This window comes from Lynx canadensis, chromosome A2 (genome assembly GCF_007474595.2).
Source record: "Lynx canadensis isolate LIC74 chromosome A2, mLynCan4.pri.v2, whole genome shotgun sequence".
NCBI classification, from domain to species: Eukaryota; Metazoa; Chordata; class Mammalia; order Carnivora; family Felidae; genus Lynx; species Lynx canadensis.
In genome coordinates, this window is record NC_044304.2 from 36,171,592 (window position 1) to 36,191,056 (window position 19,465).

Genomic DNA, 19,465 nt, shown 5'->3' on the forward strand with positions numbered 1-19,465 from the left:
ACAGAGGAGGGGTGAGTATGTACAATAAGGTAATTTTGATAGACTGCATTCATGTAACTTTTATTACAGCATCATTGTTCTAGTTTATGATATTTGTAGTTAATCTCTGTGCCTGGTTTAGAAGCTAAACATTCTCCTAGTATGTACAGGAGAAAAAACAGTATATATAGGGGGTTCTGTACTATCTGTGGTTTCAGGCATCCAAGGGGGGTCTTAGGACATATCCCCACTGGATTAGGTGGGGACTATGGTACTGTTTAATAAAACTTTAACATTTTATTAATTTCCAGCTGAATAACATTGAATTCCAATGGGATCCTGTTCTAAACCTGACACACTTTAGCCCCTTCCACTTTCTACATGAATTCTGTAGAAAGAATGCAATCTATTTGGGAAAAGTGACAACTTAAATAAAAACTATACTCATTACAATTACTAACGGTTGGTCGTCAATTCTAGAATAGTAACGATATACACATGTAGCATGTAAGTGCTATATATTATTGCAGTTTTTTTTTAATTTTTTTTTTCAACGTTTATTTATTTTTGGGACAGAGAGAGACAGAGCATGAATGGGGGAGGGGCAGAGAGAGAGGGAGACACAGAATCGGAAACAGGCTCCAGGCTCTGAGCCATCAGCCCAGAGCCCGATGCGGGGCTCGAACTCACGGACCGCGAGATCGTGACCTGGCTGAAGTCGGACGCCTAACCGACTGCGCCACCCAGGCGCCCCTATATTATTGCTTTTAAAAACAAATTAAAGGGGTGCCTGGGTGGCTCAGTCGGTTAAGCGTCCGACTTTGGCTCAGGTCATGATCTCACAGTCCCTGAGTTCGAGCCCCGCGTCGAGCTCTGTGCTGACAGCTCGAAGCCTGGAGCCTGCTTTGGATTCTGTGTCTCCCTCTCTCTCTGACCCTCCCCCTTTCATGCTCTGTCTCTCTCTGTCTCAAAAATAAATAAAATGTTAAAAAAAATAAAATAAAAACAAGTTAAGGGGTACCTGGCTGGCTCTGTTGGTAGACCATGCCACTCTTAATCTCAAGGTTGTGAGTTCGAGCCCGACATTGGGTGGAGAGATTATTTAAAAATAAAATTTTAGGGGCGCCTGGGTGGCGCAGCCGGTTAAGCGTCCGACTTCAGCCAGGTCACGATCTCGAGGTCCGTGAGTTCGAGCCCCGCATCGGGCTCTGGGCTGATGGCTCAGAGCCTGGAGCCTGTTTCCGATTCTGTGTCTCCCTCTCTCTCTGCCCCTCCCCCGTTCCTGCTCTGTCTCTCTCTGTCCCAAAAAAAAATAAATAAAACGTTGAAAAAAAAAATTAAAAAAAAAATAAAAATAAATAAAAATAAAATTTTAGAAATTGAAAAAACCAAGTTTCAAGTGATGTTACATCTTAGGAGCGTGACTTATCTACGTGCATACCTTCCAGAGAACACTGAAGAAGTTAAAATCTTCACCTAATTTTTAGGGTAGGAGTCGGTTGATGGAAAAAGTGTAAGTAAGCTGCTTTACCTGTCTCTTGACAAAATCTGTGCACTGAAGTAGTAAGCTATGAATTTGAATCCTCTTTTCCCTTTGCACATCTAAGAATAAATACCTCTTTTAGGACTATTAGCACTCGTTGAAATTCCTGACTTCATTAATACTGTGGCTATACAAACCGGGCTTTCAAGAGCTTCAACTACTAACAGTAAGCTTTTAAACATGTTTAGAGCACTTTGCCCAAAAGCATTTAGCCTCTTGATGTAAAATATGCTAGATACAAAGTTTTATTTACAGCAGCCCTTTCTTTTTTTTTTTTTTTCAACGTTTTTTTTTTTTTTTTTTTTTTTTTATTTATTTTTGGGACAGAGAGAGACAGAGCATGAACGGGGGGAGGGGCAGAGAGAGAGGGAGACACAGAATCGGAAACAGGCTCCAGGCTCCAAGCCATCAGCCCAGAGCCTGACGCGGGACTCGAACTCCCGGACCGCGAGATCGTGACCTGGCTGAAGTCGGACGCTTAACCGACTGCGCCACCCAGGCGCCCCTACAGCAGCCCTTTCTTAACCTGCTTTGCATGCAAGGATGTTTTATAGAAACAGTAACATTGGAGAAAAAAACCTCTCAGCCATTGGCTATTGTAAAACCTGATTGAAACTACAGCTATTCAAATGTGGATACTTTTGCACACACTAAACTGTCTTTAAAAAATGCAAACACCATATTTCTTTCCCATGGCCTGTCCTTCTAAATAATGTATTTTTTAACTTTCCCAATTAGGCCTATTCTCTCCTAGCCTGTTTTGCTTGTTATCTACCACCTATGATTATATAAAAGGAGAAGAAAGGCAGGCACAACTAACTATTCACTTGGGTAAAGAAGAGAGAAAAGGCATCAATGTGTGGTTTTCTAATTTCTAATGTTCACGCCACTTCTATATAAAAGATTCTAAGGGTGCCTGGGTGGCCCAGTTGTTTGAGGGTCTGACTTCAGCTCAGGTAACAATCTCATGGTTGGTGGGTTTGAGCCCTGCATGGGGATCTGTGCTGACAGCTCAGAGCCTGGAGCATCCTTCGGGTTCTGTGTCTCCCTCTCTCTCTGCCCCTCCCCCCCCACCTTCAAAAAATAAAAAAAAACATTAAAAAATGTTTTGAAGTCAGATTCTATGCATCTAGTGACTAGAATGGATAATTAAGGGCTCTAGGAACTTGGAAAGAGGAAAGAACACTAGGTTTGGAGTTGTCTGGAAGATTTTTATGGAGGATTATGACCTGACCTGATCTTTAAAGATGGGTAGGCCTTTTGTAATGGAGAGCAGGAGGGAAGTGTTTCGAAGGTGTTCTACAGAAGGGCTAACAAGAGCAAAGGCATAGGCTGTGCATGAGGATGTCTTATCAAGAGGAGCATAAAGAATCTGTGGCAAATATGACTAAATCGGAAACAGACAGTGGAGGGCCTTGACTAATACAGTAAGAAATTAAAAGCTAACCCTGTAGCAAATTTCCTTTAGAAGATTTTTGAGGAGAGCAACAAGATCAAATTAGATGCATAGACTAAACACATATATGTGTGAGTATATATGTATATGTTTTATATATATTAGCTAAAATTAAAAATTTGTCAATAATTATTCATACAAAACTTTTAACAAAACAAAACTAACATGCTCTCTGCCTTTCTCCCTCTATATATGGGAACAGGGAAGTATATGCATGTATGAGTATATATGTATATGTATGTGTGTATATACATATACGGTTTGTTTTTCCCATTACTTTTCCCTGGAAACACTATTTTCTCCATGTCCTGTGCCTTAACTGCTCTGCTCCTCACAGATAAACACACACACATCCCTTTCTGAAGTACGATCCACCAGGGGAATGACCAAGAGAGCAAGCTAAACAGGGCTGGGGACTGAAAATCCTCACATGATTCTCCAGAGAAGAGCTCATTCACCATTCTTCCATTTCAAAGCATCAGCAGGTCCTGGAGCCCAATTCACCCTTCACATATCCAGAGAGTGAAACATGATTTGTGCCCTTTAAGATACCATGCAATGAATTACAGCAGGAGATGGAGGGAGAAATACTTAACACTTCTATAGTATTTATTGTTATTTTCCAGAAGAAAGCAAAACAAACGTTTACGAAAACAAAAATCTCTTTGAAACTTCTGTTGCTGGAAGCGTGACTGCATTTTTATCTCAGTCACGCAAACTGATTGGACATAGAGAATGGTGTCCCAGAATAGTAATTTTCTTATCTCCTCCTCCCTTTTCAGCCCCTATTTTGCCTCTGCCTTTACAAAATGCTCCTATCACATGTCAGCCCGTTCCCGCTTCCACCACCTGGCTCCAGAAGTATGCTGCTCAAAGAGTCTCCGAGCTCTGATACAAGAGTCATTATCTCAGATCCTTGCTCTTCCAGATGATTCTGTTGCCACTTATGCCAGCTCTTTTGGCAGTTGCACCTGTGGGTTGAAGTAGTTGAAGAAAAGGGAAAAAAAATTAATCTTGGAAATTCAAGAGTTTTACAGCAAAAATGACAAAAACTTACTATGTGTCTGAAAAGTTCCAGAATGGATGAGAAATTGGGGCCAGAGAGCCACTCACATTATAACAAAACAACAGTAACAACCACAATCACCATTCAGTGGGCATTTACTGATACCAGGGACTGATCTAAGGGCTTGAAGCACATGGTGAAGCATATTATAAAAACAAAAGGGCAGATGTTGGAATCCGCCTGGTTCAAATCCTGATACTGGCACTCCTAGCTGTGTGGTGCTAAACATCAGTTTTCTCCACTGTAAACGACAGTAACAGTATGTGTCTAACGGACAAGGCTATTTCAAGGATGAAGTGATATAATACAAGCTAGTAGTCAAGATCAACACTTCAAAAGCAAGGCTATCATACAATAGCCTTGTAAGGAGGGAACAGGCTCAGAGAGGAGAAACAATTTGCCTCGCAGCTAGTGACAGAGCAGGATTTCAATCGAGATCTGCCTGATATCAGTACCCAAGCCTTAAACACACAAAAAAATACCACCACAAAAGTATAAAACATATATTCTTTTAAAAACTGGTCTTTCTGGGGCGCCTGGATGGCTCAGTCAGTTAGGCATCCGGCTTTGGCTCAGGTCATGATCTTGCGGTTCACAGGTTCAAGCCCTGCATCGGGCTCTGTGCTGACAGCTCACAGCCTGGAGCCTGGAGCCTGCTTCAGATTCTGTGTCTCCCTCTCTCTCTGCCCCTACGCCACTGGCACTCTGTCTCTGTCTCTCTCTCTCAAAAATAAATAACATTTAAAAATTTTTAATAAAAAATAATAAAAACTGGTCTTTCCTTCTTGAAATGCATTTCTAATTTGAAGCTCAATTAAATTTTAAAAATAAAACATCACTGGGAGAAGCCCTAAGGCAAAAAAAAAAAAAAAATTACAAAAGAGAGCCAAAGTCTGACTGCTATTTTAGTTTTGCTTCATAGGAACAACTTAAATATAAGGCAAGTTGTTAAACAGTTTCAAGTGGTGTTACATCTTAGGAGGGTGACTTACCTCGCATGCATGTACCTTCCAGAGGACACTCAGAGTTTGTACAATAATGACTAAGAATGTTCCTCCTCCTATTCCCCATGTCCACCTGCCAGCATGATGAGCCATCTTGGCCATCTGCTATGGCCCCTCCTACAGGCAGTTCTCTGCCCATGACCTTTGGCTGGAAATTTCCCAACATCCTGCCTGCTGGGGAGACTGATGGGTTGCTGCTGCCTGCCCAGCCCTCAAACCAAGGGGTTCTCCATGTGCTTTGGCCCTCTCCCTCCTGGTGTCAGACTTTCAGGATGCGACAGTTGTGACAGCACTTTGGTAGGGCTCAACCATGGAGACACCGACAGTAAACACCAGTGAGCAGAAAATGCACTGCCCAGTATTTAAAGTGACTACAAAGTTGCAACAAATAACTAGAACAGTGTGTTCTTTGTATTGTTGAATGGAAAAAATCACTTTACATTATGTTATTATTTACATAATGTTATACAATGTTATGCATGGGAGGGTTCCAAATTAATAAAAATATTTTAAAAAGCAGAATGTGGCACTGGCCCAACAGAGTAAACCCAGATACATATTGATATATTTAAAATATGACCACGTTGGCAATTCACTGTGAAAAAGAATGAGTCATTGGTTAGCTGTCATTGGTCAGCTCTTTGGAAAAGAAATAACAAAGGAGGCCTTTTGCTCTCTATTTACTTCTAAAATTTAACCCTTTAACTCATCTGTAATACGGAATCTTTTTTTAAAACCAAAAACTACATGGGCACCTGGGTGGCTCAGTCGGTTAAGTGTCTGACTTTGACTCAGGGCATGATCTTGCCGTCTATGGGTTCAAGCCCTGTGTCAGCTCTGTGCTGACAGCTCAGAGCTTGGAGCCCACTTCAGAATCTGTGTCTCCCTCTCTCTTTGCGCCCCCCCCCCCCATCTCACGCGTGCACGTGCTCTCTCTCTCTCCCTCAAAAATAAACATTAGAAAATTTTTTAAAAATCAACTACAAATGCAGGAATAAAAGATGGGCAAGTATCATAGTAATCTCCAAAAGAAGCCATTTCTAAGCAGAACAAAAGACAGAAACTGTAAAGGAAAAGATAGCTAGCCTCGCTGTTATAAATACCTAAAACTTACAAACACATGAGAATCAGTGTGCGGTACTGTTAGGGGTCCTGTTCCTCCCTTTACTTGCTGGTTAAAACTAGTTTAAGAAAAGTATGTGTGGAGAGCATTACATAAGGCACACACATACATATACTCACAGAGACTGGGCCGGGAAGAGAAGATCCATATCAGTAGGGGTTATTTAACTTGGCATGTGGATGTGAATTCCTGCTCTCAGTCAACACCTTAGTGGGTATCCAGGACAGAGAAGAGGAAAGGCTAGTTTGAGGAATTCACAGTCCCCTAGGAGACCTACACTGTACCCTTAAGAGGGCTGAACCTGAAGCAGAATGTGGGAGATTCAGTAAGAAAGGTGCAGATTAAGGATAATGGAAATAGAAAGGGAAAGTATTCACTACTGGTAACTTGTTTGGTTTCTTTTGTTGTAAGAAGTCGTATTTGAGTCAAGCCTGTTGGGATAGATTTCAACAGATAGAAATAGAATTAAAGGTCATTTGAGTAGAGGGTATAGAGGCAAGGAAGGAAGTTCCTTTAGGGGAACTGTTAAAAGATGTGGTTTGTCGTGGAGGTCACGGAGTTGTGACCATCAAAGTGTGGCATCCAAAAAAGTAGCATCGGCATCGCCAAGGAAGTTGACAGGAATGCAAATTCTCAGGCACCATCTAAAACCTATGGAATGGGGCATTCTAGAGGTGGGCTCAGCAATCCGTATTTAGCCTTCTAGGTGATTCTGATGCACGCTAAAATTTAAAATCACTATCACAGACTTCAGAAACGTTGTATACCATAGATTCTTTTCTACGCTAGGTATTAGGAAATGGCAGCTCTTAGACTAAGTAATTCCGTAAGCATATGCTCTTTCTAGGGGAGTTTGAGATGTGGCATAGCTTTTTCCTATAGAGAGATATCCTCTAAAGGAGCAAAACAATAAGGCAGGAAAAAAAGTTGTTGAAGATAATGCTGGGGCTTTAGACCTGAACGCGTGAGAGAAGGAAGAAAGCATGGAACACTGGGAACCAGAAACACAAGTAGATCTAAACTCAAGAGGTTGGCTTGGGGACAAATTGAACGAAGTAGTCAAGAAAACCCCAGTGATCTAAGGGGAAAGAGAAATCCAGGGAGTGTCCCAGATTATGTGACAATTGAAACAAAGGGAAAAGATTAAAAATAGGAAGGAGAAAATTGTGAAAGGAGAGAATCCAGAAATCCTAAAGAGAAAGAAGATCTTGTTAATGAGGCAAAGAAGAAATGGCTAGAAATAAAGATAAAGACTCAAGAGTCTATAATGTTGCATCTTATAATCACAACTGCCAATGCGTCATGGAGACTTTTGGCTAAGCAAGGCTGCTTAGGATATTATTAAACTGAAGTCTTTCCGAAGGAGAAATTTAGCTGTGTTTTTAGGCAATTGAGTGGAAGCAATCCAGAAATACATAGGTGAGCCCAAAGTGAAACTGAGTTAATGTTAAAACGCCTTTTCTGATTGGCACTGAATCTTGTGTAAGATATAAATGCATGTAGCCTCGGTGAATTAAATTGTTGTCGCAGATGGAATTTTATTTCAGGGAGAAGTACAAAGACCCATCTGGGATGGTAGGCAGTGAGTAGTCCACAAAATTTTCAAGATGAAAAAAAAAAAAAATCATACATTTGCCAGGGAAGGATAAGCCTGTATAAGCCTAACATCTTTGTTTTGGGCTGGTATCACACTGGCTAGTTATTAACTTATAGGGAAAGGAATTAGTGATTATCGAATAAATTCACTTTGCTAGACAAGACAGAGAGTTTAAAAGCACAGCTAAAAACAAGAAGAGAAGAACCTAAAAAAACTCTACTGGAGCCAACTAAGTCATGCAAATGAGTGGAACAGGCCAGGTATTAGGCGGTAAGGCATGGTGGAGACAGAAAGACTCAAGAGTCCATCATCTATCTCAAGGGAGAAGCCAATCCCAGATCCACCTGATTAGTACATGCAAATGCGAGCCCACTGTGGCCAGAGCTGATGCTTCCAGGGGTGCCAGATGTCTCGATGTTATTACGTGGTATTTTAAATCTTGTACAACAATACTCAAGCCAAACAATGTAGGCCTGGAGCCTTGGCTGACAATCTGTCAGTTCTCCATCCCTGGCCCACAGAATACATAAATTCCTCTCTTTTTTTTTTTTCAACATTTATTTATTTTTGGGACAGAGAGAGACAGAGCATGAACGGGGGAGGGGCAGAGAGAGAGGGAGACACAGAATCGGAAACAGGCTCCAGGCTCTGAGCCATCAGCCCAGAGCCTGACGCGGGGCTCGAACTCCCAGACCTCGAGATCGTGACCTGGCTGAAGTCGGACGCTTAACCGACTGCGCCACCCAGGCGCCCCCATACATTCCTCTTAAGCTGAATTACATGGGCAGCTTCTTGGAGGAGGTAGCATTTAAGCCGAGCAAGTGTACAGGTTTTCTTTTATTCTTTGCTAGCAACTTCATTTCAAAGTTCCCAGGCCAGACGCAAGCATGGGGACAGAATAGGCATTGAAATGAAAAAATACGATTAAAAAATACAAACTGACTACTTGATGAGGTCTCCTCTGGCAAATGCAAAAAGAGGATTTCCAAGTCCACGAGAGGAAAAGAGCTAGTCTTGTTTTTCCCTTTCAAGTTTCCTAAATAATAATACTAAATAATTTGTACATATGCTTTTGGACACTCAAGATTCCAGTGAGGAACACGGGGAAAAAAAATCACATTTCAAAATTATTCTTTAATCTTAACCTCCTATTTGAAAACCCAGGGGTTTGGAGGGCATCTCTATCTACCAGCGCAAGCGTGGGGAGAAAAACCTAAAAACCTTTAGTTTAAGCTCTCCAAAATGAATGCTGTAATGTCTCCTTTGGCTGGCTGAAAAGATCCCTTTCTGCTCAGATTTTGTGATACCATCACCAGGGGCGTTTTCAGTGACATTTCCACAGTCCCCAGACCAGAAAGCGTCTTGTGTGCCATGATGTTTTACAATAGCTGGTTGCACATGCAAGCACGAACACACCATGGCCTTGAACCCTATTAGCGCTTCCATTAACTACACGGGCTGGCTGGGTTAGTAGAGCATGCGACTCTTGATCTCTGGGTCGCGAGTTCAAGCCCCACACTGGGTGGGGAGCCTAGTCTAAACAAAAGACTGTTTGGGTGTGCTTGGCTGGCTCAGTGGGGATAGCAAGCAACTCTTGATCTCGAGGTCATGGGCCCAAGCCCCACATTGGGTGTAGATTACCCAAATGAAACTTAATAAATAGAGTAGCTTTTGAAGAATGTCAAAGTTGACAAAATGTGATGGGTATGTACCAGTTCTTTGCACTATTTTTGAACTTCCGCAAGCCTAAAATGATTTCAAAACAACAAGAATAGCTTTTAAGATCACGCTATGATTCATCATGAAAGCAGAGGTTTATCGTGCATGTAGCAAAGCACAAAATTTGATCAGCAGGGAGCAAAGGGACATTAGTGGAGTGAAGGTTTGTCAGGGGAATGATGCATTTTCACATTTCTGCAGAGCATTTTCCAGGACTATGTGGATGAAGTTGCGTGACATTCTGTATCTTAAATATATGCAAAGAGATACCTATTGCTGGCCAAACCAGGCAGCGGAAAGCAGGCGGAATTGCCAATCTGTTGGAACAGATAAAAGACATTTCAAAGCAGAGGCCAATGTGCAAGGGCATCATTCAAAAATCACGTCAGAGTTTACTTTGAAGCATGTTTCCTTCTCAGTGGACCGTAAAAAACAAAACACAGCTTAAAACTGGTAACTTCCTAGAATTGATCAAAAGGGGAAAATGTAGTACTTAGCAGGGCATTGCACTTTTATAAGTATCCTTGGGAATTTATTTTATTGCCCTCTGTTCTGGAATCTGAACTCAGAGTTGGATTGGTTTCAGCTGACCAAAAGGCAGAGTGTCCTGACTATGGAAATTACAAAACCAAGACCCTAAGCTCCATGAGGCCAAGAATGCACCTGTCTTATTCACCACAGTACTCCTGACCCCTCGGATGGTGCCTGACATGTAAAAAGTACTATGTAAATATGTGTAGCATTAATGAATAAGTGAATGGGCAGAATGAAACAGACTCTAGGAAAAGCAGACTCGCTCACTACAACACTCCCTGGGAAGGCAGGGAATTGGGTCAAATGATCATCGGAACTTGTTTATCTCTTCTACTCTGAATCCACAGGCCACCTCTAATGTAGATTGTAAAAAGACTTCCCTTCACTCTTTTTAGACTGTTATTTTCTGATGGTACAGCCTCCCAGGCAGCTCCCAGATGCTTTACCAATGATTGGTTGCACAGTAACAGAGCTAGTTTCTCTCAAAACAACAGCCCAATCCACCCCCTACAGAGGTCTGGCTGCCGGGGAGAGGAGCAGGTGCAGCAAGTCTTGATGTAGTACCCAAGGGCAGGCAAAGAACTCTTGCCTGACCTCATGGGACCTCTAGTGTTCTCACCCTGGCTTCTGCCCTAGGAAGAACCAGAATCCTACCACACAGAGGAAAGTCATCTTTGATTTGGAGGAATGGAATGTTGTCAATTCTGCATTACTAGCAGATGGGAATAAGGAACATACATATGTAGAACACATCTTGAAAAAATTGAGGCCCCCTAGGATGAAATCATGTACAGACTATTCTGGCTGAGTTACACACTAGGATTTAAAACTGGGGCACCTGGGTGGCTCAGTCGGTGAAGCGAACGACTTAAGTTCACGTCATGATCTCACAGTTTGTGAGTTCGAGCCCCATGTTGGGCTCTGCGCTGACAGCTCAGAGCCTGGAGTGCATTTCTGATTCTGTGTCTTCCTCTCTCTCTGCCCCTCCCCCACCCACACTCTGCCTCTTTCCTTCAAAAATAAACAAATGTTAAAAAAAAAAGAAAAATTTAAAAATAATACAGTTAATTATCAGCTACCTGTGACGTTGGGACACACACCTTTCAGATTCCATAAATGCTATCATAGTAATGACCAAAAAAAAATTATTTCCTCAACTTAACCTGCAAGGAATAAAATACTTTCATGTATCAGCAGCAGCAATAGTGAATCATTGTAAATATTAAAACTGAAATAGTAGTTAAAACTCCATTAATTCATGGAGACACTAACTTGAAGTTTGCCATTTGTCTGGCTGTCTAAAAAGTGAAGAATATATGAATGCAATTGTACGTAGTCTCTCTTCATCTACTAAAAAAGTACCAACTATCTTTAAACATTTTGGAAGCCCTCAGTTATTTACAAATAAGGGGCCTGATTTAGGCTTCGTTCTTACTTATTCCTGCAACAGGTTCCTCAAGATCTCTGAAGGTCCACTTTAGGGCTGGGGCAAATAAAAGCTTGATCCTCAACTTGGAACTGAGCGTCCGAGTCAATTCTACCACTTTCTACCTGTATCTCCTATACTTGTCATTTAACTTCTCTAAGCCTCAGTTTCTTTTTAATAACATGTGGAGACTAATAACACCTTATAGGGTTGCTAGCCCTATAAGATAATTCATATCATCAATCTGGCCCACAGTAAGTACCTAATAAATGTTAGCTGTTAGTATTATTATTACTAAGGTGTACAGGTGTATGTATGCCCAAGAGGACAACGAGTAATTTAGGTCCCCTGGTAATGTTGATGGGCTTCTTCCAGTTAGTCACACTTATGAGAATGTCCTTGCATTTAAACAAGCAGGGAGGGGAGCCTGGGTGGCTCAGTCGGTTAAGTGTTTGACTTTGGCTCAGGTCATGATCTCATGTTTCATGAGTTCGAGCCCCACATTGGGCTATGTGCTGGCAGCTCAGAGCCTGGAGCCTGCTTCGGATTCTGCGTCTCCCTCTCTCCCTGCCCCTCCCCTCCCCTACTCACACTCTGTCTCTCTCTCAAAAATAAACCAACCTTAAAAACAAAAACAAAAACGAGCAGGGAATAGAGGTGGGATACACTGGCTGGTGCTTGCTCCCCATTCCTCTTTCCCTCTACTTACGGGTTTAAGGTAGGCGACATTGCTGTGACGAATGTCATTCAAGAGCTGGTCTCTGGGAGTGATTTCCACCAACGGGGGCGGCCTATTTCTCGGCACTGGCTTCAGTGTTCTGATGACGTCTTTGAGGTTGGTTTTCTCGGGGGGTTCTCTGGCCTCTGGCATCCGAGATTTGCGCTGGATTCTCTTCAGCTTCACCACCCGGAAGGAGTCGGGGTCTGTCCTGTACTTCGGAGGCTGTGATGGCTTCTTCATCATTTCGTTCTGCCGACTGAAGGGGACTGCCTGGGGGTTGGGAGGCTGAGGAGGAGGTTGGAGGAACTCCTGCATCCTGGCATCCGGCATGGGTCCTCCCAACTTCTCCCACATTCCAGGAGGTAGCCCCAACCCGTTCTCCAGCATGGCTATCAACTTCCTCTGCTCTTTCAGTTGCTGTTGTCTTTGTTCCTCTTGTCTTTTCTGCCTTTGTTTATCCTGATTCCTGGTGAGCAGGTTGGTTACCACCATTCTGGGGCCCGGGAGCTCAAAATGGTAGCCCATCTTCAGGAGGGTGGTGTTGGCCTTCAACAGTCTGGATATTTCCATTTCGGCATGGTGGCCCAGCATGTGCCTTTGATTGTGAAACCGAAGTTCAGTGAGCGTCTCGTTGAACTGGAGACACCTCATGATGGCCACAATTCCTTTACCTGTGATGAAGTTGGACTCGATGTTGAGAGTGGTGATGCTCCTATTTTCCCGCAACATGTTAGCCAAGGCAAACGCGATGTTCTCATCGGCGCCCACGTTTGCTAAACTGAAGGTTTTGACGTGTTTGTTTTTCTTCATTGCGTTGACAAAGTCCAGTAACATTTCCTTGGGGATGTTTTCAATGTTGTTCAAATTGAGCTCCTTCATATCGGGATCATTCTGTCTAACTCTCCGCAAGCTCCCATCCAGGTCCGTCTGGTTTCCTGAAGGCCTTGCACTTACCTTTAAAAAACTGGTGTCTAGAGCTAACTTCTTAGGATCTAATTTTGATACTTTCTTCTCGCTCTTTTCTTGGACCTCTGGCCTATCTTTCTGTTCTTCGAATGCTTTCTTAGCTACTTGTGGGGGGCTGCTCTCGCCGTTTCTGATTTGCTCCTTTCCCTCACCTTCCTCTCCTCTTTGTGGCTTTTTATCTTCCCTGCCATCTCCATCCTCATCATCTTCATCCTCATCATCCTCATCCTCCTCATCCTCCTCATCATCTTCATCATCTTCATCATCTTCATCTCCATCCTCCTCATCTGGTTCTTGGACGTCGTCGCTGCCTTTCGATTCTCTTTTATTGGCTGTGATTTCATTGTTGAGCTTTTCTTTTAAATAGTGGGACACGTGTCTATTACCTGTGCCTCTTTCTTCATGTTGCTCTTGAGTGCCCACCTAAAAGAGAGTTTTAGCAGGGTTAGAACACAGGGCAGTGGAGAGATATGAAGCAGAGCAGTAGCTACCAGAAATAAGAAAAAGGTTTATTATGAAGTGGGGAAACAAAAAAGGAACTGTATGTATAGCTTTCCATTTATATGTGTATATGTATATAAACACATATACAACATACCAAGTTTATAAAATATTGGGGAAAAAAGTCTCTTGTAATGTTTACCAAATTAGTAGTTATCTCTTAGAAAGAGAGCTAACTGGGAAGGGAAGAGCACCTGGCTGGTTCATCAAGGGAGGGGGGAGGGTACAGGACTCCTGACCTCAGAGTTGTGAGTTCGAGCCCCACATTGGATGTAGAGATTACTTAAACAATAAAATATTTTTTTAATGTTTTTATTTTGTTTTTGAAAAAGAAAGAGCACTAGCAGGGGAGGGGCAGAGAGAGAGGGAGACACAGAATCTGAAGCAGGCTCCAGGCTCTGAGCTGTCTGCACAGAGCCTGATGTGGGGCTCGAACCCATGACCTGGGAGATCATGACCTGAGCTAATGTCGGACACCTAACCAGCTGAGCCACCCAGGTGCCCCAAACAATAAAATATTAAAAAAAAAAAAAAAGAAAAAGAAAAAGATAACTGGGGACGGGACACATGGGTGTCTCAGTTGGTTAAGCGTCCAACTTTGGCTCAGGTCATGATCTCGTGGTTTGTGAGTTCAAGCCCTGCGTCAAGCTCTGTGCTGACAGCTCAGAGCCTGGAGCCTGCTCCAGACTCTGTCTCCCTTTCTCTCTGCCCCTCCCCAACTCACACTCTGTCTCTGTCTCTCTCAAAAATAAATAAACATTAAAAAAATTTTAAAAAAGATAACTGGGGAAGGGAAGCATTTGGGGGATTTTTACTTTTCACATTCTATAATTCTCAAGTGTTTGAGTGGTTTCCTTTTTAAAACAAAGTATGCATACTCATTTTGTAAGCAAATATAACCTAAATAAAGATGAATTTTTATAGCCATACTACGCACACAAACACACATTTTTTTCGGTTGTGTTTATCTCATCCCATATATTAAACTGAAACCTAATTTTGTTTTCAGATTCTGTATTGTTTTTTAAAATGGTATTCAATTCTGGAAGTGACCCAAAAATGATTTGCTGTGAAAACCTCACAGGCTTATCTATCAATACATTGAACTCTTGGTTTTATATATAGCTGAATAGGCATTTTTGTACTCATAGTCCCGGGTTACAGAATAACTTACTTATTGCCTTCAACAAAATTTGCATTCCTTAAATTCTTGCTAACCTAATATAATGTGTACATCACGATACTTATCCTGAAAATGTAACATATTGTGGGGAAAATGAGAGCACCTTGGTATTTTGAAATATATCAAAGACCTAGACTTGGGTTTTTTGTTTTTTGTTTTTCTTTTTTGGTCTCCTCAGCTCTGTAACTGCCCTGGCAACTCCAAGGACAGGCTTGCTAGTCAGTTTCTTTTGAAACAAAGTATCTAGAGGCAGAGCCAGCTACAAAAGAGGGCAGGATTATTTAGATATTTAGCAACAATTGCTTAATGTAGAAAAGAAAATGGCAGCCTTTAATCAATAACGTTTATTAGATTCTTGCCCAACAATCAGGGTGCTTTCCTATACCACATGTGTAACTCGTTGGTGTCATTTCAAAAGCTCATGTAGCATTTTCAAGCAGTAACTTTCTCATCGCTTCTAACATTGTAGGTTGGAAGTCACAACTGACAACAGTTATCCTAAAACCACCTAAAGCCTTCACCACTGCATTTCTCATCTGTCCCAGGAGGGGGAGCCAATCATCAAGCTGTTTAAATTATACCAAGGGAACAAAGTGTTCAAAGTACTCAATTATTTTTCTTTTTCTGAAATTCACATTCATATACAATTGTCTTCTAGTCCAGTTGTAAAATATCTGGAGATGATACCTGAAACTGGAATCTGATCAAGCAAGCAATTTATTTTCTTAAGTTTAGTACATGTTTAAACTCTCCTAACCATGAAGATAGTTTTTAACTTTCCTTAATTACAGCCTGCATAAGAGCAATGAGACAAGATATCTATATAAGCAGGCATAACCAAAAGAGATTTTACCTGCGGGGATCTCTGTCTTCTTCTTTCTATGTCATTTGTAAGTGGAACATTTAAAAAAGTATGCCAATACACAATCGTCTCATAGATTCAACCATAAATTCTAGTTTTCATATAAAAAACATATTTAAGAAAGAACCATCCTTAAAACAACTCTTTCATAGCTATCAGTCTCTAAACTTATTACTGATAGCCAATAAGCTGTGTTAATATTGAATTTTTAGTTATGTAACTTGGTTAACTGTAAGATGTGTGGTGGGTCTTCAGAGGGGTTTAAGACCTTGGCCGCTGTACGTGAAATACTGCATATGGATGCATATGCAGAAGGAGGGGTACAGAGTTTTCATCAGCTTCTTAAAACAGCTTGTGAGCCAAAAAAAAAAAAAAAAAAAAAAAAAGGAGTCAAGGACAAATGCTTCTGGGTTATGAGTTAATTCATTAAGTACCATGTCTGCAGAATACAGGCTTTCCTACACGGTGAACCCCATAGTAATTTTTTAAAAGAGACATTGACAAGCAATTACCACTTTTTCTTCCCAATTCTACCATGTAAGTGTTTCAGGAAGTTTCAATCTGGCATCTGATTAAACATTATGGATTTAACCTAGAAGAGGCAACACAACAAGAGAAAACCATGGAGTCTTGAGAAATGACAGTTGCAACACGGACACCTGTCGCTCAGGCCCAGGCAGCCGTTTCTCTGTTGTACACAAATCCCTGGTTACCTGGGATGGCACAAAGGTGACAGGGACACGTTCGTCTTCCAGCATGCGTCTCGATGCCTTTTGCCAATACATATAATCCATAAGAGATTTATGGTCAAAGTTTCCCGTGGGTGGCTTGTCGGTCTGATCCTTCTGAATCATTCCCACAGGAAGCCTGGGGTCAGGGGCCATGACTTCCATTTCCGACTGCAGTTTCTTTAGCTCTTCAGGGGACAAGTTGGCCAAGATTTCATCTTCATCAATCTCCTCATCAAACAGTTCCTCTTGATCTGAATTCCTGCTGTGTTCTGACATGATTGTTTTTCTTGATATTTCTCTGTGTTACTAGAGAAGGAGAAATAACCAAAGACTCTCAAAATCATCGACTCTCAAGGAGTTCCCCCAGTGAACAAGCAATCCAGGTTAACGCTGCTTTGAGAGATTTTTTTCCCCCCTGAGAATCCCAGCAGCGTGTGCTGAGCAGCTAGGGGTGACTGGAGCTAAGCTTATGCCGTATCTATATTAAGCAGGGCTTGACTGGATAGGGTCAGTTTATGGAACTACTTTGCCACTCTCATTTTGGCAACTTGAGTCAGCTGTGCAAATCCATCTGACATTTCAGTGCAGCTGCTTAGGTTTGCCAGTGAGTAACTGGTCTAGACAACCTCTACAGGAATCAAATTAGCACTCTTCCCGTGTGCTCTTACACGGTCATACCCAAACGCACGCCAGCCCATAAACACATACCCCAACCCCACAGGGTGAGACCGCTTCTTTGTATTTAGAGGATGAAAGCAACTTACAGTATTTTGGAAGGAAGATCCAACGGGCGACTTGAGTTCTGTTGAAGTGAAAAGTTCACTTGAAGGTGGAACGGGAGCTCTCAGGGTTTCCCTCTTCGCTACAGTGTGACTCTGGATGCAACCCTGCACACAGCAGAGGAGAGGTCTGGCTGTGTTACTCGTTCCCTGCGTAAGCTGAACCTTCGCAAGCTGTCCTTGTTTGCATCTAGATCCTGTGATCAAACAGATGGGGGCAACCAGCACTTGAATTTCCACCTCTAGGTGAGGAGTTTAATATTTTACATGATTTGTTTTTCTTACTAAGTATCCATCAAGCCGGGATAAATTAAAGTGGATCACAAATGAAAGACAAAGCAAAGCAAACAAAAAACAAAAACAACACCCAAACCATTCCAGTACTGGAAGAAACGATGAAACGATTTTTTGTTTTTAAATCTCAGAGGGCAATATGGCAATAGTTACCCAAATGACAAATGCACATTTTTTTGACTCGGCAATTCCACTCTTGGGAGTTGTATCCTACAGATAGACTGTAGATGTGGGTGAAGTGACAGGTGCACAGACTTACTTAATATAGCAAAGTACAGAACTTTTGTATACTGTTATTTGTATGATAAAGGGTAAAAAAAAAAGTATGCATAAATACACATTTTATCACCATAACAGATCCTTGGAAAGATACACAAGAAACCATTACCCTCCATACTTTTGGAGAGAGGAGCTCCTTGTCTGGGAGACAGGGCTAGGAAAGACTTTGCTACTGTATACCCTTCTATAATTGCCAACTTTGGGACTTTATGAATGGAATCCTTAGTCAAGCATTTAAGGCTTATTTTAATGCTTATTTGTTGCTTATTTGTGCATTTATTGTACAAAAGTTAGGATGACACAGGGAAGTATAAAGAAAATAAAATTTTCCCCTTAGGGCATCACTAAGAGCTACCACTATTAATATTTTGGTTCATCATCCCACTCCTTTCTTCCAGGCATATGAACTAAATAATCTTTTGTCATCTTTTTGTTTTTAACCTACAAAATCAGGATTTCTTCCATAGGATTTTTTCTACTACTATTACTACTTTATTTATCTATTTATGTATTTAGTTCATGGGAGTGGGAGAGAGGGGCAGAGGGAGAGAATCTTAAGCAGGCTCCATGCCCAACAGGAGGCTCAATCCCACAACCCTGGGATCATGACCGGAGACGAAATCAAGACTCAGATGCTCAACTGACTGAACCACCCAGATGCCACCATAATTTTGAATAGCAGTCTGTTAAGACTTTTTATATGGATATACCATACTTTATGTAACCTATCCCCACCTGTTGAGTATTTGGGCTGTTTTCTTTTCTTTTTCAAGTTTATTTATTTATTTTTGAGAGAGAGCAAGCACAAGCAGGGGAGGAGCAGAGAGAGACACACACACAGAATCTGAAACAGGCTCCAGGCTCTGAGCTATCAGCACAGAGCCTGGCGCAGGGCTGGAACCCATGAATCATGAGATCACGACCCGAGCTTATGTTGGGCACTTAACCAATTGAGCCACCCAGGCACCACTGTTTGGACTGTTTTCAATGCTCACAGCACAGTTCTTTAGTAAACATCTCATATAGTTAAATCATTACACACATGTAAGTTTATTTCTTTAGGATAAGGTGAATCCATTCTAAGAAATGAAATTGCTGGGTCCAAGAATATGATGAAAGGCTTTCATATGACTAAGTGATCTGCTCAATAATTTTTCAAATTGTCTCCAGTACATATATATATTCCATTATTTGCCAGTTGTATATATTACTATTCTAATATATCATTTATAGATATTAGATTTATAATATATATGATAAAATATTCTTTAAAAAATGTTTTTTTATTTTTTTATTTTTTTTCAATATATGAAGTTTATTGTCAAATTCGTTTCCATACAACACCCAGTGCTCATCCCAAAAGGTGCCCTCCTCAATACCCATCACCCAGCCTCCCCTCTCTCCCACCCCGCCATCAACCCTCATTTTGTTCTCAGTTGTTTTTTTTTTAATTTTTTTTAACGTTTATTTATTTTTGAGACAGAGAGAGACACAGCATGAACGGGGGAGGGGCAGAGAGAGAGGGAGACACAGAATCGGAAGCAGGCTCCAGGCTCTGAGCCATCAGCCCAGAGCCCAACACAGGGCTCGAACTCACGGACCATGAGATCGTGACCTGAGCTGAAGTCGGACGCTTAACCGACTGAGCCACCCAGGCGCCCCTGTTCTCAGTTTTTAAGAGTCTCTTATGCTTTGGCTCTCT

General features: G+C 41.7%; 1 protein-coding gene across 1 annotated transcript; it reads right to left on the bottom strand.

The window, feature by feature from the left end:
- Positions 1 to 3,596: 3,596 nt before the first annotated feature.
- LMOD3 (leiomodin 3) lies at positions 3,597 to 17,301 on the bottom strand. The gene is made up of 4 exons (XM_030307215.1): positions 17,176 to 17,301; positions 16,394 to 16,717; positions 12,157 to 13,557; positions 3,597 to 3,949 (listed from the first exon to the last, which is right to left on the bottom strand). Exons 2-4 carry the CDS (start codon positions 16,685 to 16,687, stop codon positions 3,923 to 3,925), a joined length of 1,722 nt encoding a protein of 573 aa, XP_030163075.1. The 5' UTR covers positions 16,688 to 16,717; positions 17,176 to 17,301; the 3' UTR covers positions 3,597 to 3,922.
- Positions 17,302 to 19,465: the final 2,164 nt, after the last annotated feature.

Coding starts and splice junctions, on each gene's coding strand:
- LMOD3 (XM_030307215.1), bottom strand. CDS start 16,687: ATGTCAGAACACAGCAGGAATTCAGATCAAGAGGAACTGTTTGATGAG. Junction 13,558..16,393: donor TCACCTTTGTGCCATCCCAG/GTAACCAGGGAT, acceptor ACTCTCTTTTAG/GTGGGCACTCAAGAGCAACA. Junction 3,950..12,156: donor ATGTCGCCTACCTTAAACCC/GTAAGTAGAGGG, acceptor TTCAACCCACAG/GTGCAACTGCCAAAAGAGCT.